Raw genomic sequence first — 26,098 nt, forward strand, 5'->3', positions numbered from 1 at the left:
CCAGCCCTTTGCCTGGCTAATTCTTAGTTGTTTTTAGGATTCGAGGCAACTGTCACCTCTCCTAGGAAGCCTCCCCTGACCTCCCAGTCTGGAAATGATACTTTCTTCTGGGGTCCTAGAGATAATCATAAGATGTTGTAAGGTTTGGTTGTCTATCATTTCCATCACTCTTTGGGTGCAGAATTCATGAATTATCATCTTTGAATGTCAGACACCCAGTAGATGCTCAGTTATAATAATGGCTAGCACTTCTAGAAACCTAACATGACACACAACGCCCTAACTACTTTGTGTATATTACTACTTTAATTCTCGCTACAGTCCTGTGAGACAGGTGTTATTGTCATCATCTCCATTTTGTAGAATTATTAACAGAGTCACAGGTTGAGCATTTTGCTCAAGGTCATACAATTAGTACATGGCAGAATGGGGATTTGAATTGAAGCAGTCCTGCTGGAAAGTCTGTGATTTTAGCCATTACCACATACAATTTAATAAATGATGAGTTTATCAATCAATCAGTACATTCCAAAGGCAAGAGTCAAGTAAATAAAGTGGGTTTGGCAGCCAAGGCTGGCTGCCCAGCATGATGCCTGGTACATGGAAGGTGCTCGGTAAACACTGGCAGACTGAATGAGTGAGGATAGGCTATGGAGAAAATGGAATGGATAAGAGAGATGCCAGAGACTGCAAGAGATGAAAGTGCTGGGATCCCGGATGGACCCATTTACCCACATGTGTACTGCGGTATGAACTGCCTAACTTCTTTCAATATTTTCGTTTTAAAAATAAATGAAAAAAATATATAATAAAAGAAATCCACAAATGGGTAGCACATATGCGAGCTATTTGTTCTGAGGGGTTGGCATGTCTGTGCTTCTGGGCCCTGGAAACTGGGGGATGAGGGTAGTCAGGGCAGGCTGGAAGCACCAGGCAAGGGCCTTTGGGTGAAGACCTAGTGCCATTTCTTCTCTCTCCAGGAAAGGGTGTTCATCTGGCAGTTTTCAAACAAAAACTACATCTATGGTGAGCTTTATAAGAATCGTGTCAGCATATCCAGCAATGTTGAGCAGTCCGATGCCTCCATCACCATTGATCAGCTGACCATAGCTGACAATGGCACCTACGAGTGTTCTGTCTCGCTGATGTCAGACCTGGACGGCACCACCAAGTCACGTGTCCGCCTCTTGGTCCTCGGTGAGTGTCTTCACATCTTTCAGGAGTTGTAGGAAGAGGGTAGGCTGGTGGCAGCACAGGGAGAAGAGCCCAGGTGTTGAGACGAAGCCAGAGGCAGCAACAAGGAGCTGAGACTCCTCACCTTGTCCAGGCTGTCTTCAGCAGAGGGACCGTTCCTCCCTTTGGAACGAAACACTATTCTGAGTTCTCCGCCAATGGCCAACAGTTCTCGAGGACAGAGAAGGCCGATTTGGAGTGGCCCCTTGCTGTTGGTGTCCTTTCCTCCACACCAGCTCCTCTTTTTCATACCATACTTATTACAAAGATAAAGTAAAATCTTAAATCCTATTGCAAAGACTCATTGTGCCTTAACTGGGTGCTCAGAGGGCCACATCGTGATTGTCTTATATCTTTCCCTGCCATAACTTTGGCTACCCAGCAGAAATTCTTCATGCCACCATCTGCTCACCCCCATCCCTCAACAGATACTCCATCAATCAGGTTCTACTCCCTTTGAAATGTGTCCCAAGATAACATTATCTTCACAGGAATGACTTATTATTGGAATTTATAGTTTGGGAAGAATCTGAAAGATCACCTACTTTAATATTCTCATTTTGTAGATGAGGCCCAGAGAAAGGAAGGAACTGACTCCAAGTCAAATCGTTACTGGAAAATAACTGTTATTTAATGAGCACTTAGTCTATGTCCAATATAAGAAATGGCACCTCTGCTGGGAGGTAGCAATGCTTTAAACCAAAACAAAGATCTTTTTTCCTTCTTCCTTTTACGTACTTGATTGTATTTTATTTTTAATTAATATGTTTAATTTAAATTAAATTTATTTAAAAATTTAATTTAATTAATAATTAAGATATTTTTATTGCATAAGGTGGTTGCCTGACATTTTGAAAGCATTATAGTGAGTCCAACTATACAACTATGCAAACTAGCATCGTATAAAGAATAACTAAGGTCTCCTTCCACCCTACCCCCTAGACAGGTAGCCAATGGCAGCACAGGTAGGTATTCCATATTTTCCTCATGTCCTTTCAACACACACACACTCTTGCATACTTTTCTCTTTTCCTTTCTTTCCTTTAACAAAATGGAATCATGTTATAAAGATCACTGTGCGTTTTTTCTTTCTGACCTTGTTTCATGCACATTTCTCCAGATCAGCACATGCAGATCTACCGATTAACAGCATACATTCCATCACACGGAGGTACCATGATTTATTCAAGTGTTCCATACTGATGACTATTCAGGCTGTTAACATTTTTTTGTATGAACAATACTACAATAGACATCCCATACACACACGTACATATGTATGTTAGGGGTCCCTTAAATAGGTCTCATTTCCTTTGGGCAATGGAAGTATTAATGCACACTCCCCCGAAATCCTCCACATAAGCATTATATAAATGCTGATCCCTCTTCCTCCCAACCAGGGCCAGAAGGATACAAATTTAATCTGAGATTACGGAACTTGGTGAAACCAATGTTTTATTTTTTTAAAAAAGAAGGGTCGGGTGCGGTAGCTCACGCCTGTAATCCCAGCACTTTAGGAGGCCGAGGCAGAGACCAGCCTGAGCAACATAGCCAGAACTCCTCTCTACAAAAATAAAAATAAAAAAATTAAGGTGGAGGATCTCTTGAGTTGGGGAGGTGGAGGCTGCAATGAGCCGTGATCGAGCTGCTGCTCACCCACCTGGGTGACAGAGACCGGCCTCAAAACAAACAAGCGAGCAAGCAAACAAACAAAAAACATAGAGAAAAGAAAAAGCCCATTTTTTAATGCACTCTAAGAAACAAGTTTAAATTATATACATATAAACATATATAAACATAAATAAAAACATATATAAACATTCACACACACGTTTTCTCTCCTAATGGCTTTGCAGCTAGGCTATTTTAAGGCAGCCGGCCCACTGGGGCTGGATGACCTCAGTAAACCGAGGCGAGCATGAAGCTCCCAGCCCGGCAGTCCCTCAGCCCGCGCCTCGGGGCGGCACGCGTGTCTCAGTCTCGGTCTCGGCCGGGAAAACTGGGGCTCCAGGACCCGGGACCCGGTGCTCCGGCCTCTGGCGCCCCCTGACGTCTGTAGCGGGAGTCGCAGGCTTCGGAGAGGCCTTGGCACCCGACTGGTTCCGTTTCCCCTCGCTCCCTATCACTGCTCCTCCAGTGAATATTCAGGTAACGTCTGCATTCTGCTGGGGAGGTTAGACTGATAATGCACCGAGTCCCCCGGAGGTCTCACGGGCCCCACATGTGTGGAAGGACGATTTGATCTGTTAAAGATCTGTTTGATCGGAGGTCCTACCTGTTTTTGATGGTGGAAGGCTGAGGAGAGAGACCTTAGTGAGGTAACTGGACAGGGTGACAGCAGGGGTTCCTGGGTGAGGCCAGAGGGTTTAGAGACTGAGAACTGACACATTCCACCCTAAGGCTGATCTCTTTGGGAGTGGCTGGTCACTTCTTTGCCATTGTCTGTACCTCTGCCTCTGGAGACAATTAAGGATTTGCTTTCAGCAGTTTTCCCTTAGAAAATGGTGGTTTCGGCAAAGCTGTAACAGTTTTTGGATGCATTCAGATGCCTTTGCGTGCTCTGTAGATGCCAGTAGGCCTCAGTTACTTTTCTTCCCTTTTTTGTCTTTTATCCCAAAGAAACCTGGTTGTAGAAAGGCTCTACTGTAAGTCGTGCACACTTGGTGTGACTTTGGGGACACCTGGGACTCCTCAGGTGGGATTGGTGTTTTGCCCACTCTCCAATTGTGGAATAAAGCCTTTGCTTCCTATTCAAGGCATTCCTGGGAAAAGGCTGAACGGTTTGGATGTGTGGAGAGGGATGCTCCCGTACCTCTGAAAAGCTCAAGAGATAAAGCTTGGCTCAGCAAGCCCATCCTAGGGGTCGTCTGGGAAGTGGTGTTCACCTTCTCTTGTTCCCCGGGGACCTGCTTGTTGGCTGCTGTAAGAGTGGTCCTTAGGCCACAGCCTCTCCCTCCCCACACTGCACCAGTCCCAGGGTCTGGTCCAGGATAGATGAGGCCCGGCCTTGAACTTTGGACCTCTTATGTTTAGGAACCATCCAAGGGAAAGTGACAATCAGGGAGGGCCTCTAATTTCTCTCATGCTCGCCCTACACCTGGCCAGCCCTCACTATGGCAGCAGGAGATGTTGGGCACACCCAACAATAGCCTGGCTCTTTCCAAGAGGAAATACTGTGGCTGCTGGACTAGAGGGGAGTGGTGTGTGTGGAAGGGTTTCTCTCAGTAGCTGCCAGGTGGGGCCGAGATCAGAATGCACTCCTGATGCTCAGCGACCATGCACCTGGATTATGGAACGGGCAACACTGTTTATTGGGCAAGCAAGCCATCCAAGGGGATGTGAATAGAGAGACGCAGAGGGGACAGGCTTGCCACCTAGGGATTCCAGGAGCAACCCTCTCCACTGTGTGTCCTCCCCTTCTCACCTCCAAGGACACGACCTGAAGTCTCAAGCATGCTTCATGCAGCTTCTTGCCTCTGAGCCTTTGCACATGCTGTTTGCTCTGCCTGGAGTACCATCACCTCTTTCTCCGACCACCACTCCCACCTCCACCACTGGCCTTGTTTACTGTCATGCTTCCTTCAGGTCACAGCTGATCTTGGGATTGGGGCTGTGTTTAGGCCTTATCTGCCCCAGCAGCCTTGCCTCCTGCCTGGTCATTGTTCAGTTACTTGTCTTTTGCCCCCACTAGATTCCTTGACCCACTCACTGTGTCCTCCAAGTGCCCAGCACTGTCAGACACACAGTAGGCACCCAGTGAAGTTTGTAGAATGAACCCAGCTCCACAATGGTATCTTGACAATGCTGAGTGAAAGGCATAGGCTTAAGCTTCCCAGAAATCCAGGGATTCGGGTTGGGGTTGTGAGATGAGGGTGGCTGCCGTTCTGGGTAACCTCCAGTCTATGGGTTTCCCTCTCCTTATCTCTGCGCCCTCTGCCGGCTCGAGGCCCCTCAGTCCTCATCCTTCACCCTGCACAGAACTTTATTGCTGCCTGTGGGTCTGCCCAATATCCCGCCCTTATGGCAACTGCCAGTTATCGGCAAAGCACAGGAGGATTGTGCTGAACCCAGAGAGAACATTCCTAAGCAGTTAAGAGTGGAAGGCTTCAGAGATCACTTATTCCAGGGGTAGGCAAACTAGGATCAAATCCAGCCCACAGACCGTTTTTACATTTCTAACATACTATTTAAAGAGAAAAAGTAGAAGCAACAAAGACAATATGTAGTCTGCAAAGCCAAAACTATTGCCACCTGGCCCTTTACAAAACAGGTTTGTTGTCCACTAATTTTATAGAATGGAACACTGAGGTCGAGGGGAATTGAGGATTTTCCCAAAATGGCACAGATGAATCAGTGGCAGAAGGAGCTCAGATGGGCTGGTGGAGAGTACACAGGATCTGGAGTTAGAAGAGCTGGGTTCTAGTCCCAGCTCTGCCAGGATCCACGAGCAGGTGTCCTCTCTGGGTCTCAATGTCCCCTTCTTTCTTTTTTTTTCCTTCCTTTCTTTCTTTCTTCCTTCCTTTCTTTCTTCTTTCTTTCTTCCTTCCTTCTTTCTTTCTTTTTCTTTCTTCTTTCCGTCCTTCTTTCTTTCTTTCCTTCTTTCTCTTTCTTTCTTTCTCTTTTTCTTTCCTCTTTCTTTCTTTCTTTCTCTCTTTCTCTCTCTCTTTCTTTCTTTTTTTTTTTTTTTTTTTTTTTTTTGACAGTTTTGCTCTTGTTGCCCAAGCTGGAGTGCTACGGCACGATCTTGGCTCACTGCAACCTCCGCCTCCCAGATTCAAGCAATTCTCCTGCTTCAGCCTCCCGAGTAACTGGGATTATAGGTGTGCGCCACCACGGCCAGCCAGCTAATTTTTTGTATTTTTAGTAGAAATGGGGTTTCACCATGTTGACCAGGCTGGTGTCAAACTCCTGACCTCAGGTGATCCACCTACCTCGGCCTTCCAAAGTTCTGGTATTACAGGCGTGAGCCACCTCGCCCAGCCGGAACGTCCCCATCTTTCTAACAGCCATGTTCCGCTATCTTTAAAATCCCATGACTGTAAACTAGAGCACACGTGAAACCATGCCTTGGAAAGCTACTGCAGGCCCATGATGCTTCCCAGCATATGTACCACTCCTTTGTGATGGTGACAGATCACTGAGGGCATATTGGGGTGAATTGGTTTTACAGCATTCCATCTCACTACTCAACTATGGAGTTTTCTGCCTGTGAACAAACAAGGCAGTATGTGTGTGTGTGTTGGGCGGGGGGGGGTGGGGGTGGGGGGGGGGGGGGGGGATGGGTGGCTGTCACCAAGCCCCACCTGCCTCATGCCTTCTCTTTGGTCTCTCCTCTATATAGTGCCACCCTCCAAACCAGAATGCGGCATCGAGGGAGAGACCATAATTGGGAACAACATCCAGCTGACCTGCCAATCAAAGGAGGGCTCACCAACACCTCAGTACAGCTGGAAGAGGTACAACATCCTGAATCAGGAGCAGCCCCTGGCCCAGCCAGGTAAGGGGGCAGTAGGGAAGGCGGGCTCCCCACGTCAAGGTGCAGCACGTGCAGCTGATTGGCTAGGGGCTGCAACTCGGGTTGACCAATCAGATCCCCCTGAAGACTGCTTGCTTCCCTACCCCATCCCTATCCCCATATCCCCACCTCTCTAAGCACTGGTTTCTTGTTTTTAGACAGAGTCTCGCTAGGTGGCCCAGGCTGGAGTGCAGTTGGCATGATCTCAGCTCACTGCAACCTCCTCCTCCCAGGTTCAAGCGATTCTCCTGCCTCAGCCTCCCAAGTAGCTAGGATTACAGGTGCCCACCACTATTTTTAGTAGAGACAGGGTTTCACCATGTTGGCCAGGCTGGTCTTGAACTCCTTATCTCAGGTGATCCACCCGCCTTAGCCTCCCAAAGTGCTGGGATTACAGGCGTGAGCCACTGCACCCGGCCAGCACTGGTTTCTTATAATAATACCTACCTCATAGGTTCTGGCAAGAAACAAAAATGATTCATGTAAAGCGCGTAGCAGAAGCCGTGGTAAATGTTAACTTGTTTTCTTTGTTCCCCATTCCTCAGTTCTCTTGGATGAACCTGCCCTGATAAGCACTCTGTGCAAAAGCATGGGTAGGATTTTAATGTGATTGTGTCCTGAAGTATACATTTGAGACCCCAAGTCTAACTCGGGGGCTCCACCCAAAGGTGGGGAATTTAACTTTCCCATTCTTTATCCAGGCCGGTCCCTCTCAGCCGTCACGGACCCCCACTGCCCCAGACACACCACCCTTTCATGGCTCCACACAACTACAGCACCACATTGCTGTAAGGGTCCCACCTTCTTAAGGGAGGCGATGGTGGATTCAGCTGTAGTTGCCAGGAGACCAGTTTTGTACTGGGCAGCTTGGTATTGGACCTTTCCGTCAGGAAACTAACTGGAAAAAAAAAAAAAAAAGAAAGAGCTATATAAAAATCCTACTGTCCTTTCCACACCCAGAGCCAACGGGTGTGGAGATACCCGGGTGGAGTCCCAGGGCCCCTGGTGCCCATCCCTCTCCTGAGGATCAAGAAAGACAAGGTGTGCTGGGCGCAGTGGCTCATGCCTGTAATCCCAGCACTTTGGGAGGCTGAGGCAGGAGGATCACTTGAGGCTAGGAATTCAAGACCAGCCTGGGCAACATTGTGAGAGCCCTGTCTCCACAAAAAGTTTTTAAAAAATTAGCTGGGCGTGGCAGGACTCACCCTTTAGTCCCAGCTACTCAGAAGGCTGAGGTGGGAGGATTGCTTGAGCTCTGGAGGTCGAGGCTGCAGTGAGCCATAATCACATCACTGCACTCCAGCCTTGGTGACAGAGCGAGACCCTGCCTCAAAATAAAATAATAAAATAAAATAAAAAATAAAATCAAATGATAAAATAAAATAAATATTTTTTAAAAAAGAAAGACAAGGCCTGAAAGGTATCCATCAGATTTAGCTTCTGGGAGGTCTTTCAGTTCAGTGTAGGTGGAAAAGGAGGCCAGAGGTGGAAAGCAAAGCCAGCGGGGCACACAGCTCTTCTGAGAAGATGAGGTGCCCGGGGGTGGGGGTAGGACCAGGGGGAAGAATATCTGGTGTCCTGGATAAGCCCAGCCAGACGGATGCACACATTGGGGGTGCGCTCAATCCAGGAATAGCTTTATCACTCGTTTGGGGGCAAATCGACTTCTTAAAAAAGTTAGTAGACACTTTGGGATGCTGAGGTGGGTGAATCACGAGGTCAGGAGATCGAGACCATCCTGGCTAACACGGTGAAACCCTGTCTCTACTAAAAATACAAAAAATTAGCCGGGCAAGGTGGCGGGTGCCTGTAGTCCCAGCTACTCAGGAGGCTGAGGTAGGAGAATGGCGTGAACCTGGGAGGCGGAGCTTGCAGTGAGCCGAGATTGTGCCACTGCACTCCAGCCTGCAGCCTGGGCAACAGAGTGAGACTCCGTCTCAAAAAAAAAAAAAAAAAAAAAAAAAATTAGTAGAATCCACTTGACCTAACTTAAAATAGGTCAATGTAATGTAGGTTTTCAACAAGCTTCCAGTTGTGTTTAAGTATTTCTGTTTGGGAACTTTTTATCGAGTATGTCTGGAATTTTTGTTGAAACCACCTGGCAGCTCTCCTGGGGCTCTGTGGCCTCCTCTTTCTGGCCTATGAATAGTCTAGTGACTCCAGCCATGGTCATGGTAGGTGTGCTGTGGACACCGGTAGTGTCTGATCTTCTTTCCAGCAAAGTGTGTATAGGGAGACCCAAAGCTGAAGGTTACAGGTGGCAAATGCTATAATAGCTTTATACTCAGTGGTGATGTCACACAGAAGATGCATAAGAAGATCAAAGAAGGTTTCTCCAAGGAGTGGGAATTTGAGTCGACAGTGGTTAAGAGCATGCCATGGGCTTGACTCCTGGCTCGGACACTTGTTAGCTGTATGACCTTGGCAAGTGACTTAGTTTCTTTGTGCCTTAGGTTCTATGTCTGTGAAATGGGCACAATGCTAGTGTTTACTTCACAGGGTTGTGAAGATTAAATAAAAGTAGATGTAAAGCACTGAGACCAGTGCCTGGTAGGTAGTAAGCACTCATTGAATGCTAAGTATTATTAGCTGTTATTTGAGTTGGGTCCTCAAGGATGAGGAGGCTTGGCATGGAGAACAGGAAGGAATCATGACTGTCTGGTGTGGCTAAGGGGTAGGGTGCATGTGTAGGTGTAGGAATGGTGGGAGATACTCTTGTTAAGAAACACAGTGATGAGAAATCATGAAGAGCCTGTGCGTCACGCTGGGGAGGTTAGTCTTTGCCCTGTAAGCCACGGGTACCTTCTGAGGAGCCTCACAAAGGGACAGCCCAGCTGCAGGTCTCTCCTGCCTCCACGGGGAGACTCCTCTGGTTGTTAGAAGCCAAAACTTAGTTCTTTCATTATCCAAAAGGGAGAATCCTGAGGACAGGAAAGGAGGTGAAAAGAGAATTGCTTCTTTAATTTGTGAAAGCTTTAATTTGGGGAAGCTTTATCCTGTCTCTAGTTAAGATTTGCTGAGTCGGAATGGGGACCTGGGGGTGACAGAAAAGAATATGGTTAATGTCCATAACAACACGCCCTTGCACCTCGAGACATTGTGGGGTGAGGACGGAGTTCTCAAAGCCTTTGTTTCCACTCTGCTTCGCAGAGCCTTGGAGAAGCTGCCAATTCTGGCCAGGTGCAGTGGCTCATGCCTGTAATCCCAGCACTTTGAGAAGCTGAGGCGGGTGGATCGCTTGAGTACAGGAGTTCGAGACCAGCCTGGGCAACATGGTGAAACCCTGTCTCTACCAAAAATACAAAAATTAGCTTGGCATGGTGGTGTATGCCTGTAGTCCCAGCTACTTGGGAGGCTGAGGTGGGAAGATCCTTGGGCCTGGAAGGCAGAGGTTGCAGTGAGCCGAGATGGCGCCACTGCAGCCTGGGTACTAGAGCCAGATCTTGTCTTAAAAAAACAAAACAAACAAAAAATAAATAAAAAGAGAGAATCTGCTAATTCTTCTTCCTCTGTGGGTCAGCCCAAATTATTTCTGGCTTTTTAAACATTTCAGTCCACCTGGACGATTTGGAGAGGAGGGTACCTCTGCCCTCCTACATCTGAAGACAATTTCCAACATTAGAGATTCGTTCCTTTGACTAAACCCTCAGTGGAAACAAGCTAGCAATGAAAAGAACAGGGAATCCAGAATCAGGAAACAAGAAGTCCTGACTTCTCCACTTTGGAGCTGTGAGTCACTCACAGCCTCTCTGACCCTTAGTACTGCCCTTTGAAAAAAACTGGGATTCCCCAAAAGCTGTGAAGAGGATGAGAGGAGATCCCATGTGTAATAGCTCTGAACAGACTTTGTAAGCTGTGTCCCAGGAAGCTGAGTTTCATGCACTGAAGAAACAGGAATTTGGGTATCAAGGAAGTGGGGGAGGGGGTAGTTCTGGGGCCTGGAGCACTTAAGGGGAGGAGGTTGTGAAGGGTGGGGACCAGTCCAGGGAGGATCGTGAGGGCCCTGTGTGAGACAGAGGTGGCAGCAGGGGCTTGTCGACAAGCTACGGGATTGGGCAGGGGTTGGGGGTATGCGGAAACGTTAGATCTTGTCAACGTGACATTAGCGTCTTGGTGAGACCGGAGGTTCTCTTGAGGGGAATCTCTCCGCAGCTGGGGCAGAGGAAGGTGGGAAGCGTATGACCGTCCTGTGCATTCCCCTTTCTGACCACAAGGTGTCGCCACTGCAGCGGAAACATTAGTTTTCTCCGGCTATCAAAAATTACTAGTCCCTTTCCGAAGGAAAAGGGGCTTGGGAGACCCAACTCGGAATCAAAGAAGGTCCTGTGGCACAAGACCTGCACTGGTTCATCCCAGCAGCTTCCAGTGCACACCGTTTGCATCAGGGAGCTAGGTGAGGATAGCGCTGACTCACTGGACTAGGAAATCCCATGTTTTCCACCCTAAACAAGGCCTAGCGCTCAAAGATGAACTCTGACAACTAAAAAAGTCCTGACTGTCTGCAATGTGCTGCCTACACTAAACCCAGAGTCCGAGCTTCACACTCTTAAGTGGTGGGGATCTGTTACGAGCTCTAGACCTCCTAAGCATGCCCAGGGCCATAGAGCATTTCCTAAAGTGTGTTCCTTCAAGATGCCTCTTAAAAATAACAAATCCAATTCATTTAGCAAATGAGAGCATGAATACCACACCCCGCTGTCAGAAGTTCCCAGTGCTCAACAGCATTGTAGGAGCTCTGAAAGGGCTGCACTTAGAAAGATTACTTAACCCTAACGCAGTGATTCCTAAACTTGCTTTTTTAGGGACCCCTTCTCCATGCCGCATATTAATATCACATGTAAACAATGTTCCAGAAAACATACGGAGGCTTGGAATTCTAGGATAGAAGGGGGCACATTTTATGAAGAATGAGCATCCAGAGAGTAGTGTCCTGGGGTTCACGGGAAGAATTTGAAGAAAGTACAAGTGAAAAGACTGGAAGAAAATGGCACCAAATCAAAGTGTTATTTATAGGTGATGGAATTATGAATGATTTTTATGTGTTCTCTCTTCTTTAAAGAGGCTTTCCTTGGCCCTTTGGATGAGATTAAGACCCCTTGCCATAAGCTCAGATAGTACCTCCATCTTGAACTGTAACCACCATTGTTTCATGTCTGTCTTCTTTGGGAGACTGGAAACACCAAGAGGACAGGGACCCTCTTCATCTCGTTTGTAGCTGTGATCAGCAGCTAAAGATTTTCTGTATTGAATTGAATTGAAATAATAGTTTTATATCATTTATAAATTATTATAAGGAGCATACATTGCTTTTATTATACAAAATTTTACTTATATATATATATATATATATGTATATATTTTTTTTTTTGGATGGAATCTCGCTTTGTTGCCCAGGCTGGAGTGCAGTGGTGCGATCTCAGCTCACTGTAACCTCCACCACCCAGGTTCAAGCGATTCTTTTGCCTCAGCCTCCCAAGTACCTGGGACTAGAGGCGCGCACCACCATGCCCGGCTAATTTTTATATTTTTAGTAGAGACGGGGTTTCACTGTGTTGGTCAGGCTGGTCTCGAACTCCTGACCTCAAGTGATCTGCCCACCTTGGCCTCCCAAAGTGCTGAGATTACAGGCGTGAGCCACTGCACCCGGCCACAAATTTTTAAAAGAAAATTATCAATGGCTCCAGGGAGTTCTAGACCTGAAACAGGATTTTTGTTCCTGTTTTATAATTTCTTAAGTTTGTGACCTTGAGCAGTTCACTTAACTTCTTTAAGCCTCCAGTCAACTCCATGAATTAGAGATTGAAATATTGAGGATTGCTGGAAGGATGAGAGGACATCACATTTGAGCAGCACATCCGGAGAAGGAAAATCTTAAGATGCAATCTTGCAAGAAAGTGACAGTGGGGCGGAGAGAGGACTGCTCCCCTGGTTTTGCCCCTAGCACCAAGTGGCAAGAGACAAAGCTGGTATGATTGACAGGGCCAGATCTGTGACCTGAAGCTTGGACTTGTTACTGAGGATTACCTCTAGTGGTTGCTGGGCAGCCCTGAAATGTCTGAACAGAGCAGTGACAGGATCGTATTTACAATTTAGAGCGTCTCTTAGGGATGGCGTGGAACCACCTGGTGGCAGCAGGGATCAGGCAAGGCTGGCTCTGCAGCAAAATTAGAGGAGGTAGGTCTGCAGCTCCTCTCAAAATAGCAGTTATAACAAAGCATCTTGCATGGCAGGACATATGCATATGCCCAAGCACAAAGCTCTTGCTTTCAAGATGAAGAAATTCATAGGATGATAGATTGAGGGGAAAGGTCTTCCATGAGACATTCTGGTCCGTTCTCTTCGATTCAGGAGGATCAGGTGTTTTCACTCCTACTTTCCAGAGGAAGCCTGCAGCTCAAAGAAGTTAAATGGCTTGCTCAAGTGGCGGCAGATGCAGAGGAAGAGTCTAGAAAGTCTGCCTCCGTCCCACCCCAACAGCATACACATTCACCATCCCCCATACCACACACACTACACATGCAACACACACCACACATCACACACCACACACATTACACACACCACACACCGCACACCACACATCACACATCACACACCGCACACCACACACACTACACACGCCACCACGCACACATCACACACCACACACATCACACACCATACATACTACACACACCACACACCACACACATTACACACCACACACACCACATGCAACACACACCACACACTACACACATTACACACCACACACACCACATGCAACACACACCACACACACACCACACACCACACATACACCACACACCACACACACCACACACCACACACATCACACACTCACCACACACACTACACCACACACCACATACACACCACACCATATGCACCACACACTACTCATGCCACACACACACACCACACACACCACACACTCACCATATGCACCATACACACTACACACACCACACACATCACACACTCGCCACACACACCACACATACTACACACACCACACACATCACACACTCATCACACATCTCATATCACACACACTCCTTATGCCACATACACACACCACACATCACACTCCAATCACACACACTATACACACATACCACACATAGGCCACACACCACATACCACACACACACTAATCTCACAGAGCACAGCACACACACGCTGCACATCACTGACACACCACACACACCACATAACACACAGACACACACACACACACACCCCACACACCTCTCTCATGGCAGAAATCCAGGGATCAGAGTTTTTGATTTCCAAAGGCTTCTTTCATATGAGTCTAAACTAAGAGATTTGGTTTCTGAAGATCATAAAAGTAATAATATCTTCTGATTAGAAAGCCTTTTCATGTAATACATAATGTGTATTATGTTTCCTGAGCACTTACTACATATCAGGCATTCTGTTGCGGGCTTATATTTATTATTAGTACCTCATTTTATGCTTGCAAGTACCCTGTGAGGCAGGTACTATTATTTCTGATTTTAGATGAGGAAATGGAGGTCGAATGAAGCTGAGTTACTTGCTAAAGACAAATTAATAAGTGGCAGAGCCAGGTGTCAAACCCAGGGTGCCTGACTGAATTCCGAGCACTTCACATTGTGGGCCCTGCCTGGTTTAAGCGTTCTGCAGCCCCGGAGGTGGAGATGGGGCTCCAGCCTGGAGAAGCTCAGTGGCAGAGGTTGTGCTTCCCAAGGAGTCCAGCCCTCCCATTCCTGGCTGTCTCCACTCCACTCTGGTGCCTCTCTTCACCCTGACTCTTCCTCCCCTGCAGCCTCAGGCCAGCCTGTCTCCCTGAAGAATATCTCCACAGACACAACGGGTTACTACATCTGTACCTCCAGCAATGAGGAGGGGACCCAGTTCTGCAACATCACGGTGGCCGTCAGATCTCGTAAGAGCAGGCTGGAGAGGGAGGGCTGACAAAGGCCACAGCATAACTGGTGGGGATCCAGGGAGTCAGCTGAGACCACCGTGAGGAGGAATAGGGGAGCCTCTCTAGGGCCACACACCTGCAGGTTAGCTGTGGTGACCCAGGCAGGATGACTCTGTCCCAGGCTCCCCTTACTCTGAGGCCAGTCCAGTTCCACTGGTGTTTGGAAGTGGAACCTAGGACTGACTTCCAGGACTCAGACGCTTTGTCAGTCCCACCTGCCTAGGAGCCACTCGGTGGGCATGGAGGAAGTGCCCAGGGCAGCTGCCGCAGAGTCTGGACCACGTCCTTCTTGGGCGAGACACCAAATCTAGCTTATCGAGCTGGCCGGGCTGACACCTAAGGGCTTTTGCAGAGCCAGGGTAGCCCGGGGAGTGTTAAGATGTGAAGTGGTCCATGTGTCTCTCTCCGAACCTCCATCCTGAAGAATATTCCTGGGCCATGGCTGGTCACATTCCTCCAAGACCATGACTTTCATGGAGTGTTACCAGAAGCCGGTAGCTGCTGCTCCCCTGGCTGGGAGGAGGCCCGGAGCTAGCTTAGAAGCTCGGCAAATGCAGCTGCTCTGTCCTCTTGCAGCCTCCATGAACGTGGCCCTGTATGTGGGCATCGCGGTGGGCGTGGTTGCAGCCCTCATTATCATTGGCATCATCATCTACTGCTGCTGCTGCCGAGGGAAGGACGACCACACCGAAGACAAGGAGGATGCAAGGCCGTGAGTGTCTGGACTGGTAGCCTGTTGGAAGGGTCTGGGGAGACTGGAAATATGCATCCCAATTCCTCATAGCCTCTTTGACTTGCAGCACCCCTTGGGGTATATCACCCCCATTTTGTGCTGACAAAACAATGACCTGTTCAAGCCATAAAATGTGCATTGCAGCCCCAGGACCTGCCTCCCAGTCCTGTGGTTTTCCAGTCTGGGAGCTCAGGGCAGGGCTTCCTGTGGCATGACTAGAGCCAAGCGTGGCCTGGAGCCCCTGTCACGGGGCCAGTTCCTCCTGGGCTGGTAAAGCCAGTCTGTTCCTGTAACCCCCTCAGCTCATGCGTGGAACAAGTCTGTGGCACCTTTACTCTCAGCCCAGCCTTTCAGCCCAGTGTCCTCTGCAGCTGGTGGGTGGGGAGGAGGTCTGGAGGCTGCTCTTCCTGTAATGCGCATGAGGCCCAGCTCCCTTGAGGGTCCGCCCGAGAGCAAATCCTTCCCCTCTGTCCCCCGCTGCCCTGCAGGAACCGGGCAGCCTATGAGGAGCCACCAGAGCAGCTAAGAGAACTTTCCAGAGAGAGGGAGGAGGAGGAGGAGGAGGAGGAGGATGACTACAGGCAAGAAGAGCAGAGGAGCACTACTGGGCGTGAATCCCCAGACCACCTCGACCAGTGACTGGAGCCAGCAGCAGAGGGCGGCAGAGGAAGGGTTAGGGGTTCATTCTCCCGCTTCCTGGCCTCCCTTCTCCTTTCTAAGCCCTGTTCTCCTGTCCCTCCATCCCAGACATTGATGGGGACATTTCTTCCCCAGTGTCAGCTGTGGGGAGCATGGCTGGCCTGGTAAGGGGGTCCCTGTGCTGATCCTGCTGACCTCCCTGTCCTGTGAAGTAACCCCTCCCGGCTGTGACACCTGGTGCAGGGCCTGGCCCTCACTCAAGACCAGGCTGCAGCCTCCACTTCCCTCGTAGTTGGCAGGAGCTCCTGGAAGCACAGCGCTGAGCGTGGGGCGCTCCCACTCAGAACTCTCCAGGGAGGCGATGCCAGCCTTGGGGGGTGGGGGCTGCCCTGCTCACCTGTGTGCCCAGCACCTGGAGGGGCACCAGGCAGAGGGTTTGCACTCCACACGGTTTTGTGGAATGAATGAAACAATAAGTGAGTATGCTTGGGGCCCTGCATTGGCCTGGCCTCCAGCTCCCACTGCCTTTCCAGCCTCACTTCCCGTAGCTGCCAGTATGTTCCAAACCCTCCTGGAAAGGCCGCCTCCCACTCCTGCTGCACAGGCCCTGGGGAGCTTTTGCCCACACACTTTCCACCTCTGCCTGTCAATATCCTATCTGTCCCTCCAGGCCCATCTCAAATCACAAGGATTCCTCTAACCCTATCCTAATTGTCCACATACGTGGAAACAATCCTGTTACTCTGTCCCACATCCAATCATGGGCCACAAGGCACAGTCTTCTGAGCGAGTGCCTCTCACTGTATTAGAGCGCCAGCTCCTTGGGGCAGGGCCTGGGCCTCATGGCTTTTGCTTTCCCTGAAGCCCTAGTAGCCGGCGCCCATCCTAGTGGGCACTTAAGCTTAAGGGAAACTGCTTTGATTGGTTGTGCCTTCCCTTCTCTGGTCTCCCTGAGATGATTGTAGACACAAGGATGATTCCCACCCAAACTCACATATTCATTCAGTGAGTTAAACATGAATTGATTTAAAGTGAACACACACAAAGGAGCTTGCTTGCAGATGGTCTGAGTTCTTGTATCCTGGTAATTCCTCTCCAGGCCAGAATAATTGGCGTGTCTCCTCAACCCACACGGGGTTCCTGGTAGTTCCTGCATCCCGATACCTCAGCCTTGGCCCTGCCCAGCCCATTCGGGCTCTGGTTTTCTGGTGGGGCTGTCCTGCTGCCCTCCCACAGCCTCCCTCTGTTTGTCGAGCATTTCTTCTACTCTTGAGAGCTCAGGCAGCGTTAGGGCTGCTTAGGTCTCATGGCCCAGTGGCTGGTCTCACCCAACTGCAGTTTACTATTGCTGTCTTTTCTGGATGATCAGAAAAATAATTCCATAAATCTATTGTCTACTTGCGATTTAAAAAAAAATGTATATTTTTATATATATGGTTAAATCCTTTGCTTCATTCCAAATGCCTTCAGTAATAATAAAATGGTGGGTGGAAATTCTTATTTCTTTTTTAATGTGGATTTTGTTTGCAGTAAGATAAAGCTTGGGTCTCATGGATCATCTCTACTCACCATATCACTCTTCTGCTTCCTAGGGGAGGTGAGACAAGGTAACGGAGTTGAGAATCCTGGGGTCCCTCTGCCTGTGGCCGCAGTAGGGTCAGGCAGTGCCTCTAGTGGTTGCTGGGAATAGGACCGATTCCTGCCTGCTAGTGGAGGTATATTCCAGGAGTCTGCAGTGTCAGGACCCCAGGAGGCCTGGGTGTCAGTCTACATGCTTGAAGGAAGATGGTGGAGATGCTCTAGCCAGTTCTACTCCCTATGATGCCCCTCCTGAGAAAGGGATGGGGCAGTCCTCTTGTTCTGTCACAGAGAACTGTGATGCTTCCTCTTCCAAGGCAACTTGGCTCCGCTGTGGGCTCTTGGCTTTGACATTGACTCTCCTGCGAGACATTCAAGGTCTGTTCCTCGGTGTCCTTTCCTGTGCTCCCTCCTGTCTGAGCACTTGTCACGCAGTGCTGTGTGCTTATTACACCTGTGTACAGGTCTGTCTCTGCCTCACCCTGTACGATTTGTAAGGATAGGAACTGTAGCTTCCTTATGGCCTGGCATGTGTTGACCCTTGACAAAGGTTTGTTAAATGAATAACATTTGGTATCACAGTATCTTGCCCAAGGATATCTCCTAGCTCTCTAGATACTCTGAGGTGCCTTCCAGTCCTCACAGTGCAAGATTCCACAAGCATGTTCTTGAGGGAGCCATGGAAGCAGAGGCGGCCACCTTGCCCCAGGTTTGACTTGACTTCTCTCTGCCCCTCAAAGGACTCTGAAGGTTCACCTGCCTTAGCTCCAGGCTTAGGGAAGAAAAGGAGGGAAATCGAGACCCACTGCATTAATTCAAAAACAAATATTTTGTGAGCATCTACTATGTGCCAAGCAGTGTGCTGGTTGCAGAGTATATAAAAGTCACTAAGACACCGGTATTCAGGAGGAGCTAAAATCTAATGGAGGTCACAGACGTAAAAACATAATTATGTGAGCGAGAGAAGGGGCTACAGGACACAGAGGAGGGCCTGAGTTACTCAGCCTAAGGGAGTTCAGGAAAGCTTCAGAGAGGAGGTTGCATTTGGGCTGCATCTTGAAGAAGAATGAGGAGTTTTACAAGTGGAAAAGGGCGGGTGCTGACATTTCTTCCGTCCTCCAATGCAGGTTTCTATTACTTGGGTGTCAAATCACATTATCACTCAGTAAGACTACAGTTTCCTGCTGAATTTATTTCAGTCCACAGACTCTGGGGATTAGACTGTTGTAGGTTCTTATACAATCAAAATTAGCCCAGCAATACAGTCTCCTTAGAATGTCAGGCATCCCTTCCCAAAGTATGGTTTCCAGCTGCTGGTTCAAAGACTTTATGGTGTTTTAGAAGAGAGACAAATGCCACCCATTAATTGAGGGAAGATTGTGTACTATAAACCCTTATTAGGCACTTGAGACAGTTTTTCATATAATCCCCACTCACAGTTTCAAATACTTGGGCATATGCCAATGTTAGGTGTTCATGTTATCACCTAAGGAGGGACTCTGGCTGCCCAGAGAGGAACCCATGAACTAATATACAGGTTGGTAAATTAGCCACTCTTCAGGATCTTGTTATTTATTTATTTATTTTTAATTTTACTTTAAGTTCTGGGATACATGTGCAGGACGTGCAGGTTTGTTACATAGGTATACATGTGCCATGGTGCACCTATCAACCTGTCATCTAGGTTTTAAGCCCCACATGCATTACATATTTGTCCTAATGCTTTCCCTCCCAAAAAGTCTTGTTCTTAAGCTGCTTTTGTGACACAGTGACAGGGCCTCAGCTCTCAAATGCAGAGTCACATTAGCCAAGCTCACAGTGCCTGATGTACAATGCTTATAGCAGCAGCACTTGCTCCGGGCCAGGTACTGTTCTAGGCCTTTTCCATAGAACATCTCATAATCTTCACACTATGAGATAAGTGCTATTATTATTCTCATTTTACAGATGAGGAAGCTGAGACACAGTGAATTTAAGCAATTTGGATCAACACAGAATGTCAATTTGCTATTTATAGCTGTCAAGTAGACCAGCCTTTCTGTCCACCTGACCCAGGCCATCTCACCCCATGGGCACTATGCCCTCAGTTGCTTACTGGGCATGGAATCAGAACAAGAGAAGTCGGCTACCATCAAGGAACTCTCATCTTTGATGGCAGTCTGTATATGTAGGTGTCATATCCCCTGTGGAAATTCTGGAAGATTCTCTGGTCTTGGCTCCATCCCTGGATATTCTGTCTTAGGGCCTGGGGCATCTGCAGAAGTGATCCTATTGCTAAGTCTGGTCTGATGGGGAGGGCCTCTTTGGGCACGCTTGGCTATTGAGTTTGCTCACCGAGACTGCCTCTCCTCAGGTAGGTTTCCAGAAAGACTCAGCCTGGTTTCTGTCTGTGATGGCCCTTTGTCTGCACTTCCTCAGCTCACTGTGTCATCCCTTCCTACAACATTTTTTCTCGTGCATACACTGCCTTTTTATTTGCTAAAACTTTCCTCCAGCTCCAAATAATTGTTAGGTCTGGGAACTCGTCTTTCCTCTTGAGGGGATACTGAATATTTCTGCTCGGATCTAGGATTGTAAAGTTTATCTCTAAGAGGCAGTCTTATTTCCCTGATTTCCATGTTGTTGAGTAAATTTTTTGTTTCAGTTAAGATGAGCTAAACTGCTATAAAAGAGGACTAAAAAGCTATAATGACTCAAATACAATAGAAGTTTCTTTCTCACACAGGTAACAGCTTTTGAGACAGACTCAGGGGCCCAGTCTTCTGTTTATCTCCAACTCTTTACATTAGTGGGACTTCTATCCTCAAGGGCCTGGAAATTGTCCGAAACCAGCCAGCAGAGAGGAAGGAAAGCAGAGCAAAGGTGCAAATGCTTCCTCAGATTTGATCCCAAAGTGACCACCCTGATTGTGCCCACATGCCATTGGCCCATTGGCAAGCACTAGTCACAAGGCCACACATTGTGCAGGGAAGGCAAGGAAATGCAAACTTGTGACCTTATTATATGTGCTCAGGAAGAAAAAAACCAGCTATTGGCTTCTGCCACAGTTGCCTCTTCCTAAGTTCCACATACCCTCTCCATTTTACAGATGAGGAAACTGAGGCTCAGAAGCAGAAACTCATTGGAGGTAGCATTGCTAGTAGGTGATGTAATGAAGATTAGGCTCAATTCTGTCTGATTCTGAAGACGTTGCTCTTTCTACTTGAAAACGTTTTCTCTTGATCCCGTGTATGAACAGGATGGTGGAATGGAGGACATGTGGGAGTGGAGACAGAGTTAAGGTTTTTTGTTTTAAATTTGTAAAATTTGTATATGGCAGTTGTTACTTATAATACAGGCATCTCAGGTATAACAATATATATGCATTTCTGAAAAACCTTGCATTCTTCAAAATCACACACTAAAACTAATAGGACATACAGGAAAGTTAGGATTAGAGGAAGACCACATAAAACCAATGGAACTTTGAAAACCAATGGGCCTTTGTAGCCAGATCACTTTCAAAACATTAACAACCCTTGTGAAAATACAAGTGATGCTAAATCTGTTAGCACCAAGCATCACAGTCAGTCACCCTTAATGTAGGCACTCATTTCCACAGAGACCTACTCATCACAATTAAAAAACTATCAATTCATCCACTTGTCTATCTTTTTGACAATACTGCACTGTCTTGATGAGTGTAGGTTCATGATATCATCATTTTTCATTGTAGAGTCCTCTTGATTATGTTTTGGCGAGTCTAGATCCTTTGCTTTTCTACATAAATTTAAGAATCAACTTCTACATTTATAAAATATATGCTTACAATTTTGATTGGGATTGCATTTAATTAATAGATCAAGTTGGGGAAAATTGACATCTTAATATTGAGTCTTCAAATTTATGAAAATGACATATCTTTTCTATTAATTAGGTCTCTTTAATTTCTCTCAGAGGTATTTTTTAGCTTTCGCTGTAAAGGTTTTGCAAGTATTTTGTTAAATTTAAAAGTGTTTTATATTTTTGATATTATTATAAATGATATTGGTTCTTAAATTTCTATCAGTTTTGATTAATTTATTTTGAAGTTCTGTTATTAGGCACACACATTTAAAATAGCCATGCCTTCGTATTGAATTGGCTTTTGTCAATAGAGAAATATTCCTATTGATCTCTGGTAAATTAATATGACAACGTTTTTATGCCTATTGTCTTTATGGTATTTTTTTCATTATTTTACATTCAACCTATTTCTGTTATGATATTTAAAGTGGATCTTCTTTTTAAAATCCATTCCGACAATCTCTACCTTTTAAATTGAATGGTTTAAGTCATTTATACATAATTATTGATATAGTTTTTAAAAGTCTACCATTTTGCTGTTTGTTGTTCTATGTTTTGTTTTGAGTTTTTGTGGTTACAGTTCCTTTTCCCTCCCTATTTTGAGTTAATAAAATATTTTAAAACATTCCAATTAAATTTTATATTGGATTAGTAACAATACATTTAAAAGTATCTATGACATATATATGTAGGGAGTATACACTTGACTAATTATTAGTTATGCTTTAGTTTCTCTCTCAGGAAAATGGGACTTGATATATTAATCTCATACAGTTCTACTGAGAGGCTAGAGAAGATCTGTCTGGCTGAAAGGTAGCTGCTGTAGCTCATATAGAAAGCCTGTGAAAACAGGTCTCTGATCTCTTTCAGCAAAACCTGCCCTCCCTGTCTTGCCCAACAAAAAGTAAGAAAGAAAAAAAGAAAAATTATGGGAAAATCCCCCACTTGGGTCTCAGCATTATTCCTAAAGTCATTGCCATTTTTATGGGATGGGATATTCACCCAGAGTTGCAGAGGAACAATCATGTATTGGGAAGAAGAGAAAGAAGGAGAGAGGAAAGTGATATTGGGCTAGTCTAAGGAGCCACCAAAGTGAAGGCTGTAATTTCTAGATTCATTTTGGCATTTCTGACCCTGATTGGTATGGCAGGGCCTAAAGCTCCTTCTGATCCTAGGCAGCAAAGATTGTCCCCTCTGACCTTGCCAGGAGCCACACAGCTTCACAGTTGCTCCTCTTCCCTTCATGAGGAGAGTGCCCATCCAGATTTTCACCCTTACTGTCTTGGAAAGTCATTCCCCCCAATGATTAGAAGCTGCTATTCAAATGTCTGGGAAGATAAGCCAATGAGTTGAGGTATATGAAGGCCAACAGCCATGGTGTCTTAGCTGTAGAGCAGAGAGATGACCAACTCAAACTGAGGTCTGAGTAGCTTTGATCACCAGATGCCAAGGGAAATGAATCAAGGGCAACATGCCTGACCCACTGAACTTGTCTCCCCTCTACTTCCTTAGCTTTAAGGCAGGAGAAATTGAAGATAAGAGATAGTGAGAAGGCAATTGATATCTACTCAATAAAGTTCAACAGAGACAAACTAACTTGAACTATTACAAAAACTTTCTTGTCTGCTCCTGGAACTCCTCCTTTTTATTATTTGAATAGTGACACATCTACTTCTAGCAGCCAGATCTCTTAACTCTTCTTTTATATTTTCCATTACTGTATTCCTTCCTAATGCCTTTTGGGGAGTGTTCCTTGACCCAATCTTCCAGTTCACTAATTCTGGGATAGAGGCTGGCTTAGTTTAGGTTTCTGTGAAAGCAGAGCCTGAGATCACAATGCCTATCTTACTTAGGAGATGATCCCATAGCAATAGCCCACTCCATAACACAGATTTTGTTGACTTTTTTTCTGTCCCACTTTTCTTGTTCCATCACTTCTGCTTCCTGGGCAACTAGGGCTCATTCTACTAGGGGCCCTCTGATAAACTGTAGAATGTGCCTCAGGATTGTAGCACTGAAGTGAGGAACAGCTGGGTCATTTATCTACCGCTTCCATCCCATAGGGATCTACTGGCTAAGGGCTGTTTCTGTGGCTGTCACCTCCCCCACACTTCCCAGCTGCCCCCCATAGGCTGGTAGAAATCTCCTGAGGGAATAAAGAAGAGTGTAGCATGCACTTGAGTAGGTGCAGAGGCATCATGCATGGACCTGTCCATTATAGCTGAACTAAAAGCAGGTGACCAAGGGAATGAGGTGTAGGGACCACAAGCACTTGCCCAGGCCCTCAGGGTGGACAGCCTACAGGCTTCCCCACCTCAGGGAGACCCTGACCCTGGGAGACTGCTTATACCTCAGCTTCAGGCACTGCTCCTCTTCAGAAGCTTTCGCTCCTGATTGCAGTCACTCGGCCTCAAGTGTGGGCTGCGGGGAGTCCCTCTCTTGTTATTTTCCCTGGCGAGGCACCCTCTTTGAAGCTTGCAGCTGATTCCTGTAGTGTTGGGCTGCAGCAGCCCCTCTTCTCTTTACCAGCAGTAACTGGACAGGGAATGATTTGCTCAGAGCAATACAATGAAAAGAAAAGAGCCCCTGAAAGTTTTTCCCAACCCGAGAATCCTCCTAGACGCCACTTTATTTTTAAGTCAACTAGTGGCCAGTTTTGAAGATACTATCCCTTTAGCATCTCTCCTATGAGTCTTCCTCCTCCCCATTCTCCTTTCTGTTGCAGCATTGTTCTGGGGCATAGAGACCTGGCCTCATCTGCTTATATATTCCTGGTTTGGAGCAAACCTTGTTTTCTGCTCATTGGTAGCCCTTCAAGCCAACTTTATGCAAAACCAAGGAAGTGGCCTCTGCATGGGCAAGTGTCTAAATTAAGCATTTCGACCTTCAGAAAAAGATGTCACCCTAACCCCACTCCACCCTTCTTGACTGGCTTAAATTTAAGAATATTTGCACTTAAATCTAACTAAGAATATTTGCATCCCAGAAATTTCAAGAGATTATAAGTTTGGACTTACTGCTGATCGATACATTTCAAAACTTCCAATAAAAAAATACTTACAGACAGTTGTACAAAGTATAGAATATTCTTTACTTTTTCCTTGTCTCAAGCCAAGCCATCGGATCTGCATCTTCAGCTGGAATCACTCTGAGCCCCTCTGGAATTCTTTTGCGTAACTACTTTAACGTTATTCCACTGGGCATCATTGTAGGAAATTGTTAGACGCAATATTAGGTCTCTCATTTTTGTATTTATTGTTGGAGTGTTGTTGAGGACACTACTCACTGCACTGTAAATTACTTGTTGATGAAAATCCACCAGATAATTTTCTCTCAGTTCTGCTTACTAGGAAGGTTTTTGCTGCTAAGTTTTTGTTTCGTTTTTTTTTTCCACGATCTTGGCTCACTGAAACCTCCACCTCCTGGGTTTAAGCAATTCTCCTGCCTCAGCCTCCCAAGTAGCTGGGATTATAGGTGTCTGCCACCACGCCCGGCTAATTTTGTATTTTCAGTAGAGACGGGGGTCTCACCATGTTGGCCAGGCTGGTCTCGAACTCCTGACCTCAGGTAATCCACCTGCCTCGGCCTCCCAAAGTGCTGGGATTACAGGCTTGAGCCACCGCACCCAGCCTCTTATTATTATTATTATTTTTTCTATTCCCATTAGGTCATAAGTTTTTGCTACACATAAGCAAGTCTGCTATAGACACATTGTGTTAAGGACACCACGAATTATATACAACTTGTGCTTTCCTCATTGCGATGATTGCTAGGAAGTTCAGAGTCAAACTTATATATGTCAAGGAACTGTTTAGGATTTTTCTAAATGGAGTTGGTGAACTAACTTTGTCCATGATTTCATCTCTCTCTCTCTCTCTCTCTCTCTCCTTTTTTGCCCTCATTGTAGCTTCACAGTGATTTTGACTTTATTTAGTTCTCATCTTTTATGTATTTGTGGAATCCACCTTAAGTCCTCTTGAAAACAAGATGGGATTGAGTAGCAGTGAATATGAATAATAAAAACAGCTGTGGGGAGTGAGGTTTAAGCGCCTGGAGCTGGGGTTGGGGAGGGAGAGTTTGGGCTGATTTAGCTCCTTGGGAGTCACAGGCCTGGATGAGGGGCATGACATGGAGGACATGGCCTGAGTGAGGGTGTGTGGTGAGAAAGCAGCCGAGCACGGGTTCTGAGGACAGCTTTATAACAGATGGAGGAGATGACAGTGAAAGGCCTGCAGCAAGGCTGGAGGAAAGCCGGAAAGAGGACGGGCTGGGAAGCAGGAGAATATAGGTTCTTCCCTTTTGAAGTATTTTAAACAAGCCCATCATGTTTCTATTCTGCCCTTTTCCTCATAAAATCAACAAGAGGAATTGCACAGTTGAAAGACTTAATTGAGCATAGTTTATTTGGCTTGGCAGGCTTCTATGATTTTTTTTTCTCTCCTGAACTAAAAAAAAAGGCTACCCACGGAGAGAGAAGCTTTTCTGTTTCCACCTAAAGTTCACTTCCCACATTCCCAGCAGCCTTGGCAGACCCCTGTCAGTCTGGTCTATGGCGAGAGTAAGCGAGCTTTCAAGCACTTTCAGTCTGAGAGCACGCCCTGGT

General features: G+C 46.7%; 2 protein-coding genes across 11 annotated transcripts in view; one reads left to right on the top strand and one right to left on the bottom strand.

Annotated features, from left to right (window-relative positions):
- Positions 1–17,592, top strand: part of GPA33 (glycoprotein A33) — a 38,300-nt gene extending 20,708 nt beyond the window's left edge. The window contains exons 3-7 of the mRNA XM_032161100.2: positions 981–1,197; positions 6,575–6,730; positions 14,559–14,678; positions 15,297–15,432; positions 15,942–17,592. Of these exons, the coding sequence (XP_032016991.1) occupies positions 981–1,197; positions 6,575–6,730; positions 14,559–14,678; positions 15,297–15,432; positions 15,942–16,092 (780 nt within the window). The 3' untranslated portion in view covers positions 16,093–17,592. The remainder of the gene's footprint in view (positions 1–980; positions 1,198–6,574; positions 6,731–14,558; positions 14,679–15,296; positions 15,433–15,941) is intronic.
- The window catches only part of STYXL2 (serine/threonine/tyrosine interacting like 2), an 81,977-nt gene extending 64,063 nt beyond the window's left edge, over positions 1–17,914 (bottom strand). For 4 of the 10 annotated variants that reach the window (XM_058443392.1, XM_058443400.1, XM_058443391.1 and 1 more), the window contains exons 1-6: positions 17,662–17,914; positions 11,867–11,987; positions 9,551–9,669; positions 7,954–8,072; positions 7,550–7,646; positions 7,196–7,325 (exon numbers count right to left, since the gene is read on the bottom strand). The gene's annotated coding sequence lies outside the window, so the exon portion shown is untranslated. Of the gene's footprint in view, positions 1–7,195; positions 7,326–7,549; positions 7,647–7,953; positions 8,077–9,550; positions 9,670–11,866; positions 11,988–17,661 lie in introns of all 10 variants that reach the window. The other 6 variants (XM_058443397.1, XM_058443398.1, XM_058443393.1 and 3 more) reach the window with 5 other exon arrangements.
- Positions 17,915–26,098: the final 8,184 nt, after the last annotated feature.

This window comes from Hylobates moloch, unplaced genomic scaffold, assembly GCF_009828535.3.
Source record: "Hylobates moloch isolate HMO894 unplaced genomic scaffold, HMol_V3 SCAFFOLD_8, whole genome shotgun sequence".
Classification (NCBI taxonomy): domain Eukaryota; kingdom Metazoa; phylum Chordata; class Mammalia; order Primates; family Hylobatidae; genus Hylobates; species Hylobates moloch.